The sequence below is a fragment of the Chiloscyllium punctatum genome, chromosome 48 (assembly GCF_047496795.1).
Source record: "Chiloscyllium punctatum isolate Juve2018m chromosome 48, sChiPun1.3, whole genome shotgun sequence".
In the NCBI taxonomy this organism is placed as follows: domain Eukaryota; kingdom Metazoa; phylum Chordata; class Chondrichthyes; order Orectolobiformes; family Hemiscylliidae; genus Chiloscyllium; species Chiloscyllium punctatum.
In genome coordinates this window covers 20177509-20200971 of record NC_092786.1, presented here as the reverse complement: position 1 = coordinate 20200971, position 23463 = coordinate 20177509, and the positions used below count along the sequence as shown (strand labels likewise).

The 23463-nt window shown below is 39.6% G+C and overlaps 1 protein-coding gene across 2 annotated transcripts in view; it reads right to left on the bottom strand.

The window, feature by feature from the left end:
• The window catches only part of efl1 (elongation factor like GTPase 1), a 265863-nt gene that overhangs the window by 145914 nt on the left and 96486 nt on the right, over positions 1–23463 (bottom strand). For both annotated transcript variants that reach the window (XM_072564794.1, XM_072564795.1), the window contains 2 exons: positions 15222–15367; positions 13629–13801 (listed from right to left, as the gene is read on the bottom strand). In XM_072564794.1, the coding sequence (XP_072420895.1) occupies positions 13629–13801; positions 15222–15367 (319 nt within the window). The remainder of the gene's footprint in view (positions 1–13628; positions 13802–15221; positions 15368–23463) is intronic.

Genomic DNA, 23463 nt, shown 5'->3' with positions numbered 1-23463 from the left:
TGACTTTATGATAGTAAGCTAATGGCAGACAACTGATTGGAGAAATTCAACACATTTCACACTGTGGAAACAGACTGGCAGTTTGTAAGGACAGTCAATATTTTTGGATGTAGGGGTATGACAGGTATTTTGAAAGGTAACAGTACTTAAGGAGAGCAAACCATTCATAATGTCAGCTGGCAAGGTGAGGCAGAAGGGAGTGATTGGTGGTGAGCAGTTTAGTGAGCAATGGATCAATGGAGGAGGGGGTGAGTCTGAATGAAAAAATGAGATTATAAGTAGAAAAGGAGGAGAGAGAAAGAAAACTGGTGAAAGATGGACTTAGGATGGGTGGGACAGCCTGAAGAAGCCTGGCTTGCAAAGAAAGGTTGGATGGGGTTACAAGACACAACACAGACAGCAGAACTGATTCTGTAGTGGCAGCAGGCAGGGTTTGAGAAAATTATTAGCGTTAAGAGAAAAGAAATCAGGAATTCTTTTTCTACTCTCCAGGATGATCCTGGGTGGTTTTGGCAGAGGAAACTAAAGCTCAATAGCATTTGATGCCATTCACTAAAGCTGGACCTTGGGTTCCAAGGAACAATAAAAAAGGTAGGCTTACCTTGTTGGAGAAGGAACGACTAGAGTTTTCTGGGAACAAGGATATCAAAAAGAAAGTAAAGGGACAATTGAGCAAATCAATACCCCCAAATAACTGGAAGATTAAGATTTTCAAAACTTTGGTATCGACATCACTGGTTGGGCCAGTGTTAATTTTCCATCCCTAATTTCCCTTAAGATTTTAGGATGGTAGTGAGCTGCCTTCTTGATCTGCTATAGTTCTTGAGATCTATGGGCATGCACAATGTTATTACAAAGGGAGTTTCAGGATTTTGATTCAATGTCAATAAAGTGAGTTGGGATATTTACTGTACAGAACTAAATAACTAATAAAGGAAACAGATGGATGTGAGATTGGATGTGGGTCCAGAAGGATGTAAGTGGTAAGAGCTGAAAGGAAGTGGTCAGAGATGGCGCTGTCAGTAATTAAAATCACAAGAGCATTGAGGATGTGGGAAATGGTGGCTCTGACTTTGACATAGACAGTTTGTATGATGGGAGGACAGCGGGGGAAGGGAAGTTTTTTTTTTAGGAAAGAACATCTGAGAAAGAAACAGAAGTCACTGAGGATAAGGAGTCAGCGTAATGGGTGAAAAGAATTTATGATATCCGGACGAAAATCAGAGGTATGACTTTGGTCTGTGATAAACATGCAATTTTTTAAACGAGAGCTGAGAAGGATAGAAAAGGTGAAGTGCTCAAAAAAAAAGAGACTGCAGAATAGCCAGGAGAAATTTAAAATTATAACTTTGAAAAAGCAGCAAGGTCTTAGTAAGGGGAAAGCATTACTATCTATGAGGTGCTTTTCTGCCAAAACCATCATACCACAGCAATCACTCACATTAAGATCATGTCTGCCATAGTCCTAAGGGATTATATTGGTTGACTTAAAACAAACAGAAAACACGTTGGCTAATTAAATATCTGGAAGAACAATGGGTAAGAGAGGAGACCGGAACAGATGGGCTTGCAACTTGCCAAATAGCAAAGTCAGGTGCTTTGAAGGACCTTCCAGAAAAGGTCAGATACTGGAAGTGAGTTTATTCAAGGAGCAATTTAGAACAACATTAGCAAGTCATGCGAATAGTGATCATTTGGAGGAAAGGATGCCATGATATTGTTAAGGGAAAAATTTAAAATGCAAGGAGACAGAGGAGGGGATCTTACTGGGTGGAGGAGACAAAGTAAAATGGAAGTTCTGATCCTGCACATACAGCAGCAGACTGCAGATTTCAATGGACATTTGAATGGATAGAAATAAACCAATCTGCAAAGTCTGAGGCTTAAAGGAGGCCCTGATGTAGGATTACCAAATAGAAAAAGCCAGTGAGAAAGCTTATTTGTTCTGAGCTGTAATCTGAAACGTATTAGTGTTACTGTTATGGTGTAACATGCTTTGTGAACTATCCATTTTTTGGCCAACAACTTGACTCAGGCCAATCTTTCGGATTTTTTTTTAAGTTGCTACGTGTTGAAATGTAAATAGGGAAGCCAAAGAAAAGCATTCAAGCTTTCAAAGTGTCACGAGAAATGTCAAAAGTGCACAATCATGTAAATATCTAAAGGGCATAATTTTTACAAACACAACTGTTGTGAAATATGACTGTTCTTTTATTGATGTTGCATGCTATTTTAGATTGCTCTCTGCTAGTTAAGAATGTTAGGCTGTTCCTGACATCTTGCACAACTCAAAATTCTCAAAGCATTAGGCTTAAGAAGTAAAATAATCTAATTTCCAATGAAACAGATAAATGTAACAGCCAACTTTCCAAAGTAATAATATTTTCAAAACTGAAGGACACTTGCCTTTATTTATAAATAAAGCAATAAAGGCAGCAACTCAGAAACAGCACATTTCAAAGCAAGTTAGTCAGTACATTGTTAATTATAATGGAGCAGTAATATGTCTTTTTTTACAAGAGCAAGTTTAGTCTCTTAAGTAAGTTTCTTGTTTATATACATAATAAAAACAAAACTTGCCACAGTTTTGTTTTTACCTAGCCAGCCCCAGGCAAATAACCCCTCAATGGCCCTACAGACTTAGATTACTTTCAGAAAAATAAAGAACTGCACACCGTACACAAACAGGAGGCTGGAAGAACACAGCAAGCCAGGCTGCATCAGATGGTGAAGAAAGCGACGTTTCAGGTCAAGACCATTTACTGGGGCTGGGGAGGGGGAACAGAGCTCAGAAATAAATAGGAGGGGGGAGGTGGGGCTGGGGAAAAGGGGGGTGGGATAATGATAGGTGGGTGCAGGTAGGGGGTTACCATGATAGGTCAGTGGGAAGGGTGGAGCTGTTGGGTGGGAAGGGAGATGAACAGGTAAGGTCAAGTTATGAAGGCTGGTAGGAGAGTAAAGGCTGGGATGAGGTTGGGAGTGAGGATACAGCAAAGCTAGTGAAGATTGTGCTGAAGCCTGGTTGGTTGATGAGAGGAATAAATCCGGTTGGTAGAGTCATAGAGATGTACAGCTTGGAAACAGACCCTTCGGTCCAACACGTCCATGCCGACCAGATATCCCAAACCAATCTAGTCCCACCTGCCAGCACCCGGCCCATATCCCTCCAAACTCCTCCTAGTCATATACCCATCCAGATGCCTCTTAAATGTTGCAATTGTACCAGCCTCCACTACTTCCTCTGGCAGCCTATTCCATACACGTTCCACCCTCTGCATGAAAAAGTTGCCCCTTAGGTCTCTTTTATATCTTTCCCCTCTCACCCTAAACCTATGCCCTCTAGTTCTGGACTGTCCGACCCCAGGGAAAAGACTCTGTCTATTTACCCTATCCATACCCCTCATAATTTTGTAAACCTCAATAAGGTCACCCCTCAGCCTCCTATGCTCCAGGGAAAACAGCCCCAGCCTGTTCAGCCTCTCCCTATAGCTCAAATCCTCCAACCCTGGCAACATCCTTGTAAATCTTTAGTTGGAAGGAAGGATCCGGGAAGTAGAATTGGCGGGGCTGGAAAGTCACCAGGGGTTGGGTGGGTAGGTTATTTGGAATTGAAGAACTCAATGTTAAATCCTCTGGCTGTAGGCTGCCCAAACGGATGATGAGGTGTTATTCCTCCAATTCTGGTCTGATTCACTGCGGCAATGGAGGTGGAGGAGCTGGACATGTCGGAGAGGGAGTGGGAGGGAGAATTGAAATGGGCAGCGACCAGGTGGTAAGTGTGGCTGTTTAGGATTTGGTAACGGTGCTCAGTGAAATGGTCACCTAGTCTACGTTTAATCTCACCAACGTAGAAAAGACTATACTGGAAGCTCAGGATGCAGTACATTAGGTTCGAGGAAATAAGACCATAAGACCATTAGACATAGAAGCAAACATTAGGCCATTCAGTCCATCGAGATTGGAGAGCTCGGCAGAGAAATGGCTAATGGAGTTCAATCTGGGCAAATGTGAGGTGATACATTTTGGAAAATCCAATTCAAGAGCAAACTATACAGTAAAAGGAAAAGTTCTGGAGAAAATTGATGTACAGAGAGATCTGGGTGTTCAAGTCCATTGTACCCTGAAGGTGGCAACGCAGGTCGATAGTGTGGTCAAGAAGGCCTACGGCATGCTTTCCTTCATTGGACAGGGTATTGAGTACAGGAGTTGACAGGTCATGTTACAGTTGTATAGGACTTATGTATGTTTCTTTTTTCCTCTTAGCTAGTCTCACAATTTCACCTGTCGTCCATGGTTCCCTAATCTTGCCATTTCTAGCCCTCATTTTCACAGGGACATGTCTGTCCTGCATTTTAATCAACCTCTCTTTTAAAACCTCCCACATATCAAATGTGTATTTACTTTCAAACAGCTGCTCCCAATCTACATTCCCCAGCCCGTGCCAAATTTTGCTATAGTTGGCCTTCCGCCAATTTAGCACTCTTCCTTTAGGACCACTCTCATCCTTGCCCATGAGTATTCTAAAACTTACAGAATTGTGATCACTGTTCCCAAAGTAATCCCCTACTGAAACTTCATCCACCTGTCCGGACTCATTCCCCAACACCAGGTCCAGAATGGCCCCTTCCCGGAGTTGGACTATTTACGTACTGCTCTATAAAATCCTACTAGAATTCTGGTCCATCTAAACCTCTAACAATAAGTGAATTCCAGTCAACGTTGTAAAAATTAATCTATCCATAATCTGTCTGCATTTTTGTACCTCTATCTCACGCTCACTAATGAGAGGCCTGTAGTATTGTTACCACACCCTTTCTAGTTCTGAGCTCTGCCCATATTGCCTCACAACTCCATTGTGCCCTCCTTCAGCACAGCTGTGATATCCTCTCTGACCAGTAATGCAATTCCTCCACCCCTTTTACCTCCTTCTCTATCCTGCCTTATATCCTGGAATTTATATCCTGGAATAATTAGTGCCCAATCTTGCCCTTCACCCAACCAAGTCTCAATAACAGCAATAACATCATACTCCCAGGTACTAATCCAAGCTCTAAGTTAATCAGAAGCTAGGAAAAGGTTGGTGTACAATCTGAAGATAGTGGAAGGGGAGGGATGGGGGTTGGAGCAAATGATTGGTGGAGATGGAAACCAGAGAGAAATGCAGTTGTGCAAAAGAATGGATAATGGTGGCCAGGGAGGAAGTAAAGCTGTTAGTTAATGCAAATGAGTTGGCTGTGGTAACAGCAGCCTGTGTGATGTCACGGCTTACTGTGTAGGAGTAGGGGAGAGTGCATGGAATCGTAGAATCCCTACAGTATGGAAGCAGGCCATGTGGCCCATTGAGTCCACATTGACTCTAAGAACAGCAACCAACCCAAACGCATTCTCCTACCCTATCACCGTAATCCTGCATTTCTGATGGCTAATCCATCTCATCTGCACATCCCTGGACAGTAATTTAGCATGGCCAATCCACCTAAAGTATACATCTTTAGATTGTGGGAGCAAACTGGAACATCTAAAGGAAGGCCATGCGGTTGGAAGATAGTGCTCAGATTTTCAGATTATTGAACTCAATATTGAGAAGTGGAAAATGAAATGCTGTTCTTCCAGCTTGTGGTGAGTTTTACTGGAGCACTGCAGCAAGCCCAAGAGAGAAGTGTTGGCCAAGGAAAACCATGGTACGTTGGAATAACAGGCAACTGGAAGTTTGCGGTTGGTTTCTGCAGATAGAAGGTAGGTGATCCACAAAAAAAACTCAGCCTTTCATTAAACGACAATATTATGATTTACTTGTACAAAGTGCTTTTTCAAATCAAATCTTATTTGTCAAACAAAGAACTTCAGTTTTCAGCAATCATTTGGATAAAGAATTGAACTTCCACATAGCATAGCATATTGTTTAAATAACAAAAAGAGACACAGAATATATTAGCTAAAATCTTGTCAGACTATTCAAACACTTCAGTATAGCATATAAAAACATGGTATCCATAAAATGACAGACCAAATAAAATGCAGTGAGTCCTTAAGTTTACAGACATGTCAAGAACTGGCATCAGCTTTTCTTTTAAAATACGGGAACTCTTATTTTCAAAACAGTCACTGCATATACTAGCTACCACAGGGAGATTTACTGATAGCTATAAAAAGGTTTGGAAAGGTTGCCCCACAGACTAGAGATCAGAGTGGTGCTGGAAAAGCGCAGCAGGTCAGGCAGCATCTGAGGAGCAGGAAAATCGATGTTTCGGGCAAAAGCCCTTCATCAGGAATGGAGGCAGGAAGCCTCCAGAATGGAGAAATAGGGGTGCTGGGGAGAAGGTAGCAAAGAGTACAATAGGTGAATGGGGGTGGGAATGGAGATGATAGGTCAGAGGGGAGGGTGGAGCAGATAGGTGGGAAGGGAGATTGGCAGGTGGGACAGGTCATGAGGAAACTGGTGAAGTCCACATTGATGTCCTGGGGTTGAAGTGTTCCGAGGCGGAAGATGAGGCATTCTTCCTCCAGGCGTCGAATGTGAGGGAGCGGCGGTGGAGGCGGCCTAGGACCTGCATGTCCTCGGCAGAGTGGGAGGGGGATTTGAAATGTTGGACCATGGGGCGGGGGGGGTTGATTGGTGCGGGTGTTGGAGATGTTCCCTGAAGTGCTCTGCGAGGCGGTGTCCAGTCTCCCCAATGTAGAGGGTAGTCAAGCTATAGGCTGACACTGTCTGCATGGTATGTTGCCATGGATATGATGATGTCCCAGACACTAATATCATCTTACCAGGATATGGCCTGTCTTATTGAAAGGACAGACCCACTAGAGGTATAGAGAGGTACTCCTGGTGTTGTTGTGCATGGCCTATTTCCTGAACCTGCTCTGTTGCAGTTACGCTAACCACCTTCCACTTCAACTGGAGATCAAACATGGACAGTACAAAGCTCGAGACGGGGTGGGTGGGGAATATACCATCCTCATCCTGAAGGCCACCTTTGTGTGCAGCTACACCGAACTGTGCGTAAACCCTCAGTGCATAAAATGTCACTACGTACCGAGGTTCTACCTGACCCCACTTTTGCAAAGGATGAGACTAGTCTTGGCACTAGGTTTCCAAGTAGTTGGCACATTCTGTATCACCTGTCCATCGTGGAAATATTTGCAAAGGAAAACACCTTTGACCACAAGTCCATCAGGACATAATCAGCACCGTAGTGTCCTTGAGATCCTGCTGGAAAAGGAGAGTGTAGATCCTGTTGAGTTGTTCCCTGAGCAGATCATCAAAGTAATTTGGCAGAATAGCTCATCACCAGAACTCTCCAACAAAGACATCACTTGGCCGGTGGTGAGAACGGCACTACCTTCATGTACGCCCAGTTGGTCTGCCCCATCGCCCTCAAAGCAGCCGCAGGGGCGTAGAGACTGTAACACATCTCCTGCTGGAAGGTGCCTTTGTGAAGAAAGTCTGGAGAAAGGTGCAGTACTTGGATGTAGGTTTGCTTGCTGAGCTGGAAGGTTCACTTTCAGATGTTTCATCACCATAGTAAATAACATCATCAGTGAGCCTCCGGATTAAGCACTGGTGATATGGCTTACTTTTTATTTATGCGATTAGGTTTCCTTGGATTGGTGACATCATTTCCTGTGGTAATGTCATTTCCTGTTTTTTTTCAGGGAGTGGTAAATGGGATGCAAGTCAATATGTTTTTTGATAGAGTTCTGGTTGGAATACCATGCTTCTAGGAATTCTTGCGCATGTCTCTGTTTAACTTGTCCTAGAATGGATGTTTTCTCCCAGTCGAGGTCATGTACTTCCTCATCTGCATGTAAAGATACTAGTGAGAGTGGGTCATATCTTTTTTGTGGCTGGTTAATGTTCATGTATCCTGGTGACTAGTTTCCTACCTGTTTGTGCAATGTAGTGTTTATTACAGTTCATGCAAGGTATTTTGTAAATGACATTAGTTTTGCTTGTTGTCTGTATAGGGTCTTTCAAGTTCATTAGCTGCTGTTTTAGTGTGTGGGTGGGTTCACGGGCTCCCATGATGCCAAGAGGTCTGAGTAGTCTGGCAGTCATTTCCGAGATGTCTTCAATGTAGGGGAGAGCGGCCAGGGTTTCTGGACAAGTTTTGCCTGCTTGTTTGGGTTTGTTGCTGAGAAATCGGTGGACTGTCTTCCTTGGGTACCCATTCTTTTTGAATACACTGTATAAGTGATTTTCCTCTGCTCTTACAAGACATACAGATGAGGAAGGACATCACCTCGACTGGGACAGCACATCCATCCTAGGACGAGCTAAACAGAGACATGCGCAAGAATTTCTAGAAGAACAGCATTCCATCCAAAACTCGATCAACAAACGCATTGACTTGGATCCCATTGAGATCCCCTGAGAAAAGGAACAGGAAATGACATCACCAAACCAAGTAAACCTAAACACATAAATGAAAAGTGGGCCATACCACCAATGCTTCATATGGTGACGAAACGTCTGAAAATGAATCTTCTACCTCAGCGAGCAAACCTACATCTTGAGCCTCAACATGCAGTACATTTTTGAGCTTCGTCCCGAGCAGGTTTGTAACACAGGACTCTGTGCTCTACGGTCTCCACACCAAAATAAATATCAATTGTGTCTGAAGGACCAACGACTTGGTGAAGATGCTCTTTGGTCTGCCGAAACTTATCAGTCTCCCATAACAAGGAGTTGACCTCGACTGAGCGTTGTAGATTGGCGCATTCTATGGTCCACGAATCTGTGCTGAGGGATACACTAAACCTTGGGGTAGTTGCTGCCAAGATACAGTGGGAAAAGACCACCATCTAAAGTCTTTCTGGCAAAGTTCAATGAGGCTCTAAACTGTTATCAGACCCTCACAATGCCTAAAGTATATGTATATAATATGTTTTGCAAATAAGACGTACCTTTGGGTTTTTGGAACTGCCTGGAGAGTCAAACCAATGTTTATCTGTAGTCAATAATGCTAAGACAGCACAGAAACAAACTGCTCTAGTGACAAAGATAACTTTATAAGGTTAAGTATATTTTTGAAATGAAAATAAATCAAAGTAGCAACCGAGATCTGCACTGGCAGTAATCTTGTCGGAATCCCAGCTTCCTCCCTGGAAATTTCTGCTCACGTTGGGGAAAGAAAGAAATTTACATTTATATTTAATCTTTCATAACATCAGGATGTCCCAAAATGCTTTCAAAACAACCAAGCACTTTTGAAATAAAGTTACTGTTAAAGATAGGGAATAATCCAATATCACAATGGACAGCACAACACAGAAATTACTACATTGGCAGGAGCCTTGAGGAAGTGAAATGAACTTTAGAAGATTAAGTCTTTACTATCGGCACAATTTTGTACTGAAAGGTCCCAACAAAAGCAATGGATCGAACATGAATGCTTTTTCAAATAGCACTGCACAATTTTTCTTACATGCCTGAGAAGTCGGATAAAGCCATGGCTTAATGTCTTATCTGGCACTTCTGTTAATGTTGTGCTTTCTGAGATCTCTAACGCAATGTGTGTTTAAATCTCTCGTGGAGTACTAGAACCACATTCTAACTGAGAGGCGTGAATGCTACCAAGGAATGAAATTTTAGCTCAATTCCTCAACTTTGTCTGCCACTTTTCAGATTTTCTGTTCATTTTAACTGGGAGAGATTTTTGTTTCAAGCTGAAACAAGACTTTGAAACAAAGCTAAATTCAAGATTCTAATATGAATTTGCCTTCTGTACTCTAAATGAAGCAAAGGGCTAGAGTAACTTGAACAAAACTTGAAACCTCTTGTATGCACTTGAATAGAAACTGTTATCCTTATCAAATCAAGGCAATTAAATCACATTCACACATGACAAGCTGAACTTCACAAGGAGAAGCAGGACCTGGTTGTCAGGGTGCAAAGGTGCCAACCTGGAACCCAGTAAACAAATTTGGTGCAGGCTGACTCCTAACTGGTCACCTGAGGGCCCCATGTCCAAGGAGAGGGATGACAGCTCTGAATCCTCAGCAGTGCTTCTTGGTTAGGTAATAAAAACTGAAAGAACTGCAGATGCCATTAATCAGAAACAAAAACGGAAGTTGCTGGAAAGGTTCAGCAGGTCTGGCAGCATCTGTGAAGAGAAATCAGAGTTAACGTTTCGGGTCCGGTGACCCTACTTCAGAACTGATGATAGCTAGGAAAATGTTGGTTTATATGCAGAAGATAGGGTTGGGAAGGATGTAAGGAGTAAACTAAATTGCCCGTAGTGTTAGGTAAGGGGTAGATGTAGGGGTACGGGTGGGTTGCGCTTTGGCGGGGCGGTGTGGACTTGTTGGGCCGAAGGGCCTGTTTCCACACTGTAAGTAATCTAATCTAATCTAAACAATTGGAGGGGATAGAGCCCAAAGAGAGAGAAGAACAGTTGGACAGACAAAAGAGTCAATAATGATCTGGCTGGGAGGGTGAAAATCTGTTAATGGAGACTGTTAGTGACTAACAACAGGTAGTGTGTCATGGTAGACTATGTGATAACAAGGTAAAAACAAGGAATGCAGACGCTGAAAACCAGAGTCTAGGTTAGAGTGGTGCTGGAAACGCACAGCAGGTCAGGCAGCATCCAAGGAGCAGTAAAATCGATGTTTCGGGAAACGTCGATTTTCCTTCTCCTCAGATGCTGCCTAACCTGCTGAGCTTTTTCAGCACCACTCTAATCTAGACTGTGTGATAACAAGGCCCAGTGTATGGGGTAGGGGACTAGGACATAGGAAAGTTCAGGCCCTAAAATTATTTAACTTGATACTGAGTCTGGAGGGATGCAGGGTTATCAAGCAGAAAATGAGGAGTTGTTCTTTCAGCTTGCACGGAGATTCACTGGAGCACTGCAGCAAGCCTGAGACAGAGATGTTGGCCAGGGAACAGAGTGACAAGGAACTGGAAGCTCAGGGTCTTTTTTGTGGGCAGAACGTTGATGGTCTGCAAAGCAGCTATGCAGTCTATGCTTCATTTCCCCAATGTAGAGGAGACTACATGTGAGAAGCGAATGCAGTAGACTAGATTGTGAGAAGTGCAGATAAAGTGCTGCTTCACCTGGAAGGTATGGATCTTTGGATACTGAGGAGGGAGGAGGTAAATGGGCAAGTGTTACACCTTCTGCAGTCGCAGGGCAAGGTTCTCTGGGGGGGGGGGGGGGGGGAGGGATGTTAGGAGTGAAGGAACATTGAACGAGGGTGTTACAGAAGGAACGGTCCCTACGGATGGCAGGCAAAGGAGGTAAGGGAAATATGTGTCAGAAGGTGGTGAAAATGGCAGCTGATGATCTTCTGGATGTGGATGCTGGTGGGGTGGTAGGTAAGGACAAGGGGAATCCTATCACTGTTGCGGGAGGGAAGAGATCGGTGAGGGCTGAAGTACAGGAGATTGATCAGAGCCAGTTGAGGGCCCTGTTGACAATGGTGATGGGGAATCCTTGGTTGAGGAAGAAGGTGGACATTTCGGAAGCTCTCTTGTTTAGGTTGGCCTAATAGGAACACATGCGACAGATGGAGGAACTGGGAAAAAGGAATGGAGTCTTTACAGGAAACAGGGTATGAGGATGTACAGTCCAGCTAGCTGTGGGAGTGGATGGGTTTATAGTGGCCAGTCTATCCATTGAAATGAAAATAGAAATGTTGAGGGAGGGAGGGAGGAATCAGAAAGAGACCTGGTGAAAGTGAAGGCAGGGTGGAAATTGGAAGCAAAATCGATAAACATTTTCAACTCCAGATGAGAGAAGGAAGTAGATCCGATGGTATCATCGATGTATCAGAGAAAGAGTGGAGTCCAGAATAGGACTGAAACAAGGAATATTCCATTTACCCCACAAAGTGACAGGTATAACTGGGGCTCATGAAAGTACCCCTGGCCACCCTTCCGACCTGAAGAAAATGAGAGGAGTTAAAAGCGAAGGTGTTGAGAGTGAGGACAAACTCGGCCAAGTGGAGGGTGGGGATGGTTCAGGCCTTTGGTCCAGGAAGAAGCAGAGAGCATCCATCCTGCTAGAGGAAGAAAGTTATTAGCATACAAAGGATGCAGTAAAAATATACAAGATGTTTCAAGGACTGAAGGGTTTGCTTTATAAGGAGAGACTGGACAGGCTGCGTCATTTATCCCTGGAGTGTCAAAAATTGAGGGGTGACCTTATAAAGGTTTACAAATTCATGAGGGGACAGACAAGGTGAATGGTCAATGCCTTTTTCTCAGGGTAGGGAAGTCCAAACCTAGAAGGAATAGGTTTAAAGTGAGAGGGGAAAGATTTGAAAGGAACCCAATAGGCAACCTTTTACCACAGAGGGTGGTGCATGTATGGAACGAGCTACAAGAGGAAGTGGTAAAGGTCGGTATTGATCAGGTACATAAATAGGAAAGGTTTAGAGGGATATGAGCCAACAGCAGGCAAATGGGTCTAGTTCAGCTTAGGATACCTGGTTGGCATAGACGAGTTGCACCTAGGGTCTGTTTCCGTGCTGTATGACTCTAAGACTGTAAATGTTCCCTTAAAATCATTCCATCAGGAGATATCATCCAAGATTTCCTAGCTTTTGAAAGTCATTTTCAAGACACAATCTTATTCAGTACTCATCAGAATGAACTGTCCTTCTTTCTCTCTTTATCTTTACAAATCACAACTCTAAAGAAATTCTTCTGCAGGGTTATGGTGCTGTGACTGGTACATAATAAACAGTATTCGAGAATCTTCTGAGCTAGATTCAGAAAGGAATCATGAAAATGGTGGCAACAGAATTGCACCACATTATATTATTGAATTTTCTCAGCAATCTATCCCAACTTCCTATGAAGTTATATATTTTCACATCAGCTACCACTATTTTCTTTTTTCCTTTTACTTCAGTTTTCATTTCTCCTTTAGAAAACCATACAAGCAGCTTTCACATCCTCTCCTCTGCTCATGATTTTAATGGTTTGTTCAGGTTAGCCCAGTGGTCCCATCCTCACACAGACATATCACTTCACCTCAATGTGATCATTCAGTCTGTTTCATTTACTTATTATGTGCATACATGAAGGAATAATCTGAAAGTAGGCGTTAAACAAAAGATAAATTCCAATAATTATTTCACAAAGACCAACAACTTAGAAATTTACACATACTAGTCCCTAATTGTAGCATGAAAAATCTTCGATGTTCTTCAAACACTCTGCCCTTGGTAAATAGTAGAAGGTAAATTCCATGCTAATCGCATATTTGAACACTAAAAGCCATATAAGTAAGTTACCTGTCTATCTGTATGAGCAACCAGAATATATATAAATCACTGATAATGAAATCAACCTAACCAGCATCACTTATTTAATACACAAGGAAATAGTGCTTGGTAACCACAATGTTTTGACATTGCCACCATCACACCTTGTGTAAGATGCCACATTGAGGTAATCATTTCTTATGGTTTGTTTCCTTCCTGGAACAAAAGGGTCCGTTGTATTAACACTTTCGATAATCACAACTTTTCAACAATATATTGCTAAAAAGGAACAGATTGCTTGTTAAATTGCATTATATAAATCCACATCTAAAATTGCTGTTGTATCTGTAAGCACCACAGAATCTCCACTAATTTTAATACCAAAAAAAAGTAAGAAATTCATACATACACACCTTGGTTAAAGCTTCTGAAGGGTCATACTTTGGTCCCAGCACAAACAATTTCTGCCCTCTACGAATTGTTCCACTATATACTCTAGCGAACGCAATGAAGTGCTCTTTCTGTTGACTCTCCTGTAAGCAAGTAGACAGATCTGCCTGTTCCATCGGACTCTCTACGTGCAAGTCTTAAGTGGAAAGAAAAATAAGTACAAATAAATCTCTGTCTTATGATTACAAGACAAGCAAATGTTATGAAATATAAGCTGGAATCCTGAGTAATTCATAAAGTCACTAACTGATGGTTGAATGCAACACATATTTTGTTTTTTTTAAATTAATCTAATTCATTCTTCATATCTTCAAAGTTAAAAAATGCATAAAATTCTAATGAAACACTTTATGAATGAACAAAAATGACTAATGTAGTAATGTTTTTTGAAGAAAATAGACGATTTGCAATGACGGGTGTAATTGCATTTAATTCTGCAGTGGCTCTGCACGTTTTGATGATCATTCAAATTAAATTGAATGGTAGCTGTCTAGTTACAGTTTCCATTCCACATCACTAGTGTAGCTGTTGTTTCTTCATTAGCCATCCACCAGTAATGCTTCCATCACCCTTACCAACCAGAAAGACACTTGCAATCATAAAATGCATATTACTTACACATACATATATCATTAAATATGTACGAAGAACATAGAACATAGAAAAATACAGCGCAGTACAGGCCCTTTGGCCCTCGATGTTGCGCCAATCCAAGCCCACCTAACCTATACTAGCCCACTATCCTCCATATGCCTATCCAATGCCCGTTTAAATGCCCATAAAGAGGGAGAGTCCACCACTGCTACTGGCAGGGCATTCCATAAACGACGACTCGCTGAGTAAAGAATCTACCCCTAACATCTGTCCTATACCTACCACCCCTTAATTTAAAGCTATGCCCCCTCGTAATAGCTGACTCCATACGTGGAAAAAGGTTCTCATGGTCAAATAGTCAACAAATGAGTTATGTAGTGTAAAATCTGTCTTGAATAAAACTGATCAACTTTTGGCGACAGACTGCCAACACTTAATCAATCAGCACCAACTAATGGGTCTCAGAACCGGCTAGCCACCTACAAGTAGAACTGGGTAAATAAATGGGCGCTGCTAAAAAGCACCCTAAATACATAGGATTGGGTTTTAGCAGCACCATGCCAACCAGGAAAGAAGATAAAATCAAATAAACTAGCTCACAAAGCATTTCTTAGTCGTGAGGAAGAGTGTCTGACAATAATAAATTAACTGTTTCGAGTACTTCCAGAAGAAACGGTATTTTCTCAGACTTGTCAGCAATATATCAGTTCTACTAAAAGATTTTAAAAAACTACAGATGCTAATATTATTGCTTATGAAATCTTCTATTATAGACTTAAAACTTTGAGACTGGGTCTAGTTTGCTAAATTGTTATCATGCAATAATCATCAAAAGTAAGATGCAAAAAATATTTCACATGAAGCTTTGCTACTAAAATGAAACAAGTATACTTTGAGAGGAAAATAAAGATTTGCACTTTTGTTCTAGAAGCAATACTAATTACAATGATAAGAGTTTTTACCTTTTGTGCTTGCGTTCATTGGGGAGATCTCAACAGTCTTCTCAGGTGGGTTTTGTTCCAACTTCTGCATCTGATTTACAAGTTTTTCTGCATGCCTTTTTCTGGCCTGCTCCCGCCGCTGAGCTATCTCTTCTTGACTCAAGGGTCTTCGAGAAAAGAAGTACAGAATTAAAACATACTACAACTGCACTTTTTTAAATGTTACTTTATATTTGATTGTGTACTGAATTGGGAAAAGGGCTCTTTTATAACAAAGGATTGAATGTGAATAAAAAATGAGATTCCACCAACACGTAGCTGATTGGTGTGTGGGCTTGTGACCAGTTGTAGATGTCAAAGGTCATTCGCCTGACCACAACTATCTGTTTGGGGGCTCTGTATACCCTCAATATTTTTTAACTTTGTGATACTGCAAAACAAGCCCCTGCAGTCATGCTCCCCCAGTGACTCTTGATAAACACCTCTAGTAGTACACCTCTACTTTATAAGAATTATTCAAATTGCTATTATTAAAATTAAGATCAAAAAAAGACCTTCATCCATATCTCACTCTAGTTGTTCCAAAACCACTTCACAGTCAACGAAGTCACTCTGTAGGTTCATGTGACAATCAATTTTTATATATTAATATCCCCCAGGCAAGCAGGAGATAAATCATCTGAACAGATTTAACAAATTATCTGAAAAATAGCATCTGTAACAGTACAATTTTCTCAGTAGTAATACCTAAATATCACTCTAGTGTCCATGTCAGAATTGAGACTTGAACCCACATTCTCCAAATCAAGTATGCCTTGGGTGGTATTCATAGTTTTGCTGATTTGAAAGATTGACTGCACTTTTTCATCAAAAGAAAACGTTATGATCAGATGCAATTTTTCTAAACTTGAATTGAGACAAATGTTAGAAATGTCACCTTTCACTAGAATGATACGGTATAATGCTTCATTATTTACAAAGAACATCATTAGTTCGCTTACAAGTCCATAAGCAGAAGAGCAGAAATAAGTCATTCAGCCCATTGAATCTGTTTGCCATTCAATGAGATCATAGCTGTGATCTGATGATCCTCAATTCCACTTTCCTGACTTTTACACTTATCCTCAATTCCCTTCCTGATTAAAAATCTATTGCAGCCTCAAACAAACTTAATGAACCAACTTCAACAGCCCTGTGTAGTAAAGAATACCAGAGGTTTACTACTCTCACAAAAGAAATTCCTCCTCATTGTTTTAAATGGGTGATATCTTACTCTAACATCATGCCCTCTAGTTTTAGGCTCTCCGACAATGGGACACAACCTCTCAACCTCTGTCTAACCCTAACCCTAAGAATCATGTATGTTCCAAAATTGTTGCCTTTCTTTCTTCTAAATTTTCATGACCACTTACTCAACTGGTCGGCACAAGAGAACCGATCTAGTGAACCATTAATCGACAGCTTCCAATGACAGCCTAATTCTCTTTTAATAAAGACACTAAAACTGTCCATAGTATTCTCAGCTGTGGCTTGAAGAGCTCTTGCTCAGTTTTACCTAGGTTTTCCAACTCACATATTCTGTTCACTTTGAAATAAAGTTCAACATTTCATTTGCCTTGCCTATGTCCTGAATTTGTATGACAGCTTTCTATGTTTCATGCATGAAGACTCCCAAATCCCTCTGTGCTGTTGCTTTCTGCAATCTTTCTCCATTTAAATAATATTCTGCTCCTCTGTCCTTCCCACCAAAGTCACAAACTCACATTTTCCCATAACATATTCCATTTGTCAAGGTTTTCAATACTCACTTAAACTTTCTTTAACCCTCTATAGATCACTTGCTTTTCCACTTACAATCTAATGCACCTGACGTAACAAGGTAGTTACTATAATAATTTCTTGCCCTCCAATACCAGAGTATGGGAAATGGGGCCAAACACAGCCTACTACTTTATGAGTTTAGATTTTAGTTTTGATGTTCAATCTGCTCTTAATTATAATTGTTTGTGATTTGGAGAAATCTATTGTAAAAGTGCTTGTTTTACACTATCGTCTACCTCTGAAGCCCACCCCTGTACAGTAGTTTGGTATTCTAATTTGTATCCAAGGAAGATAAGAAGCAGTGAATGAATAGATAGAACCAACAGCACTATCACATAGTTCATTTTATGTCTAGTAGTGGGGAAATGTAAACAAAATATTCTGAGATTGTTGGTACCAGTAATTCTGCTCTGGACAGCAACCCCTGCCCACGTTTGAGAGGTGGTATTCTGACATTTACTCTTAATCACCACAAGACAGAAAAGTCCAGGTGAAATGTATTCTTCAAGAATTGGTGAAACTAAACATTAAAGAATTCAAGTAAAACTGAGCAATTTATAATTGAGTTCTGATTTACTGCCAACTTTCTCCTTTAAACATTACTTCCAGATCAAGAAAGATTCAAATAGTCATGAAACAAAGATCACACTATCACTTAATCATAATGACAGTCTCTTCACAAGATGTCTTAAATAATCACCATTAACCTACCCATATAATTTTCTGACAAAACAGCTGAATTATTTTCGCTATCGTTTAGGATGCATTTCATCAATTTAAGGGTTACCTCTTCAAATGTTGATCTGTGTTGAGTTACATACCTTCAATTTTTCAAACACTAGCCCTGTGCCTCAAATAAATCTTAGTTAAACTTCATATTATAAAATTAAAACCGACTGCATGTTATTATAAACAAGAGGTTAAGTCATTAAAAGCTTCTCATGTACAAATTAATAGATTATAAAAACTGCCATTTAACAGGAGGGCATAAAAACCTATTCAGGAGGATTATTTTAAAGTGAAAAGCCATTACCGGTTGTTATTTCAGAATCGCTTATATAATCAACTGCCTCAATTTTTGAGTAAAGATCTATTCCTGTGTTTGATGTCAGTCTGCACAGAGCTAAGTTATTCATTAAATATCATATCGCACTTGCCCATAAAGGTACAAACAATTTTCAGAGAACAAAACATGTGCTGTTTCTCTTTGCATAAACAACAGATAAGATCTCTGAACAATAAATGCCTCAAATCCATTCTGGTTTCTGTCTATCATTTATCTTAGTTCCCCATCAACAAGAACTAAGGAAATTCAAATAACGGGATGCTGTGCGCATTAAAGCCAATATCCAATACAAATCCAATGCTATCTGTACCTTTTACAAACTGACCTCGGAATATGATGTTCATTATTACACACGTGGTTCAATATCATCCAAAATTACATGGTTGTACAAAATATTGACATGAACGTGTTATATGCCTGAAATAATAAAAATCAGTCATTATTTACTGTTTTCAAGTGCTTCACTCAAACAATAAACTCAGGACCAGAGGTGTTTACAGCACAAGAAGCCACTAAACCCATATATATTTCTGTAATATTTGCCTCTGGCACAACAGAATGAATTTTACTTCCTGCACTCTCCCTGTGAACTAGTACTTTCTTCAGATTCAACTCTTTAAAATTTAACAATTTATCCTTAAAAGACATAATAGTCTCTGCTTTAACTGCTGTTTATTACAAAAGCATACCATTCTTCAACAATACCGTGAATGAATTTGGCTTAATTATTTGTCCTTACCAGCAATTAAATGAATTGGTCTTGCCAGTGCCTCCAGGGTCACAGGACAGAGTTCATTTTAAAAACCTCTAAGTCTCCTCTTGGTCACATTCACTCTGATGGAAATAGTGTTTTACAGCATTCTAATTTCTCCATCTCTAGCATCATCTAAGCATTTATGCATTTCTCTGCTCTTCATTCAGTCAAGCTTGTTTATATCATCCTGAAGTTGTATAGCTTTCTACTTGTGTGCCATCAAATTTAGACTTTGCAGTCCTTACATCCACTGCAAATAATCAACTCCTTCCCCATACATGCAACCTATAGAGTAAAAGTGCTATATCCATTTTCCAATTATTTTATCGAAATCCTTAATTTCCAGTCTCTAACCAATATCTAGCTCAGTTCAGATATATCAAACCTTCAGTTTTGTGTAACAAGCCTCCTTGTGAGACATCTTATCCAGTGCAATACTGTTACTATGTTGCTTTTACTCACAAAATTACGTCTTCAAATCATGCAATCATGTACTGTACTGCTTTCACTCCATTGCTCCTTTAATATCTCGCACTGTTTCAAGAAGTTAATCAGGCAAAAAGTAGCAAGATAAATTCAAGTGATGCAAAATAATTTTGAATAAAATTTATTATTTCTGTACTATAGTTCCCCTCAGGAACATACCACAGAAAATCAACATCTTTTCAAACAAGAAGGACATTCAAAACCCTCTTCCAAGTATTTATATTCAATATACTCCTAATCCTATGTGCTGGATTCAAGGCCATGTTCAAGAGAAAATCACCAAATTTCTATAATTTCATGACCAGTTGGAATAATTAGTATGACAAATAATTATTCAGCTAACGAGTACATGGAAGAGTTGCAAAAGATAATTTAGCAAATCATAATCACTAGAATTACTGGTGTCAATGCTAAATAATAATGGTGAGAAACTGTTCCTATTCTGTTATTTTAGTCTGTACTTTACTCTGCAAAAATTGGAATTTGAAATTGCAATCTCTTGGCCACAGGTTATTTGCCAATCATTTCCCTCATGAAATCAACCTGCAATAGGGTATAAAGAATCATAGAATCCCTAATGTGTAGAAACAGGCCCTTCGGCCCAACAAGTCCACACCGACCCACCCAGACCCATTCCTTTACCCTATTACTCTACATTGCTATTTCCTTCAACAACTGGGTAAAATTTTGTAGGAAAGCAAACAAATTTCAATTTTAATTGCAATGTTCGGAGGGATTATTTTTCCAAATCAACAAGGCTGAATTCTGTTGTTTGAAATCTTGAATTAATGCTAACAAGAGTAGTTTAAATCCAAAGCATATGTAATGTCTGCCATTGGCTCAACACCAAAAACATTACCAGTCAGATTAATTGGAAAGTTTTTTTTTGTCAAACAGAATTAAATTCCACCGTTTTAGTCCAAATAAAATTTAGAGCACAATGCTTACCGAGAGTTCAGCAATAAGCTCGATGTTTAACATCTGAGATACAAACATCAAGCTTATTGCTGAACTCTTGGTAACCATAGTGCTCTAAATTTTATTTAGACTAAAACTGTGGAAAAACTATAAATGCTCTTTATAAATGAATTTAATTCTATTTGACAAAAAAAAAACACTTTCCAATTAATCTGGCTGTTTTTTTATTGCTTATGGGCTTAATCATGCTCTACTGAGAATAGTTATGCAAGTGCAATTAAGATATTTGAGCACTGCTGAAAAAAATGACTCTTTAAAAGCTTTTCATCTCGGTCTCATCAGAACAATTTGGAAAAATACCAGAGGGAAAAATCAACATTTATACTGTAAAGCAGAAATGTTGGTTTTCCCCTTGCTGGTATTTTTGTGAATTGTCCTGACGAGTACACACAACAAAAAGCTTTTAAAAAATAAGTCACTTTTGAGCAACCCTCAAGTACTGTACTATGAATCGAGTAATTGCAGGATTAGCAAAGAAATGTGGTTGCTGGAAATCTGAAAGAGAAACAGAAATTGCTGGAGAAACTCAGCAAATTTAGCAGCATCTGGGCACAGAGGCAAAATTGACATTTCGAGTCTTCAGAACAGTTCTCTCACTGGAAAGTATGCTTGCAAAGAGAAGTCAATCATTAGTTTCTTTGCTCATAGCAGCGATGGATCTGGGCATTAGCATTTTCAAATACAGAACACCTGAAGTGATAATTGTATCCTTCCACAAATCTGATGTATTGTTAAATGTCATTGGCTTCACATCCAAAAGGTTTCCATTAATGGAATGTGGAAAGTTCATTTTTGTAATGATGTTGCTAAACTCTCACTGCAACGCCATTTTAGACATACCTGGAATGATCGGTAAAAATGTGATTTATATCTGTAAGATTATTCGTCCTTGAGCACCATCAAACCCATAAGCAATGTATGTCACTCAGATTTTGGACAAATAGGTTATTATAAATTATATTCTATTCATAACCCTCAAAATTTAATTCTGAAAACATAGTAATACTCTAAAATGGGGGGGAATTACTAAACACAGCTCTCTATAAATGAATTCAATTTTGGTTAATAAAGAAAAGCTTCTCAACTAATAGCGCTGGCAACATTTCTGTTATTGAGCCAATGATAATATTGATCAAAATATCTGGATTGAAATCAGTGGAGATATGCTCTGGTGAGTTATGTTTTACAGCAGTTGTGGTAAAGAACAAGCAATTCAAATTGAAGGCAAAATCTAGACATAGATATTATCCCAAGTTATAGCATTCTATATTGAACTGTATAGTTTCTCACCCATTGGTGAATAGTATTGAAGGGATAGTTATGCTTATGGCACAAATCTAATTATTTTATATCGATTTGTTGCTAAGCCTATATTTCAGGAATTGTAACTGAACCATAGCTCTACCTTTCCTTTAGCTTCTCCCATTTTAATTAATCACCCTTCTCCAACTTCACATAGAATCATTGTTCTATGCAAAGGTATAATACATATCCTCCACTCTAAACGTATATCATACACTAGAACATTCTTGGGGACTGCAAACATATTACATTTTCCAACTTAGAGAAATGCTTTTCCTATTTTGTTGAACTAGAGAAAAGTATCTTTCCCCTTTGTATTAGTTATTCCAACTAAAATTTAATCAGTTGATAAAGTAAAATGCCACAAAATCAAGTTACTATTCAATTTGGCAAATGGCAATTTAATTCAACAAATCAAAAAAAAGAGCATACAATCCAATAAACACTGCACTATAGAGTGAGTATATGTGTGCACATGTGTGCCCATGCATTCTATTAAGGGATATTGTACATCACAATCTGAACAGACAGAAGCTCACAGATGAGGCTGAAAGCACTCCTCAATTGTGTTGAATTCTTCTGTATTTCCCAGCCAGGAATCAGACTTTGGATAAGAGTAAGACACTCCCCACATAGGCTGAGACATGGGCAGAGTTCGACTTCCAACTGATATTATATTTACAGAGGAGGATTTGGAATGCATATTTCTGCAGAACAATTTTGACAAACTTGATTAAGCTTACAATGCAGTTGACTCAATTTTTTTTTCAAACAAAATTTGACCGACATGGTGCTTATACTCCACATGGCACTATGATCAAGCTGTCTAGGAGTATCCTCGAGGGTATCTCATATTGCTGCATTCCACACCGAGTTGGAATCTGACTACAGAGCCACACTGCCATTTTCCCATCAATGTTCAGTGGAACTGGTTGTGCATGACATGAGGAGGGTGACATTGCCGCACCCAAAAATGTATGTTCAGGTTAATTTATTCCGTAACTTGCCTCCTAGAATAATTGGTAATATTCTACTTTAGACTAAATCCAAGGATAAGTAGAAGCACATTTTTAGCTAGAAATGCTGGATATTAAATTACAGCAATAAAGGACAAGGAAAGAAAAGCACACGAGAAAAGAACATTTGCAATTACACAATGGAACAAGGTTTTTCTTTATCCATGTAACCATGTTTTAGCAAATACAGCAGATTCACTTAAAGAGAATTCAAAAACAGACAAAATTGATGCCAATACCATATGAAATGTTTACTGTAAGTGATGTCAAATAATTACTAGAAATAATTACCTTAAATTCATGAAAATATACAAAATTTTCATGCCAAATGTTTGTGTATAAAATGCCGTTTTGTTTTAAGTTGTGACAGGAATTAAATGTTTGAAGTTCAAGAATACTTGCAGAGTAAAGAAAACACCACAGCTAATGCTAAACTTTGCAGAATGATTATTAAAATCAGTTCCTAGCTTAACAAAGGATTTCTGAACAAAATGCATCCACACTTGGATGGAAGAAAGTTACAATAGGTTATTTGCTGAATGTTTAAGTACAAGGTGACACTTGGCACTGAATCAAGTCCTACAGACTTGCTGCTGAGCATTGCCAAATATGCTGCTCACCACCATTTGTTTTGACTGTGGTTTCCATTGTCTAAATTTCACGATGATGGATACAATCTGAAACAACAATGTCCTATATTTAGGCAATTCACCATGTTCCAAAACAAGTTTCTCTTTATCTGAGAAAACATAGAAACTTCATGCAAAAATTAATGGTAATGTAAATGTGGGCTGGAGGAAGGCTTGAAGTCCAATGTCTGAAAACCATTTTGTGAACTGG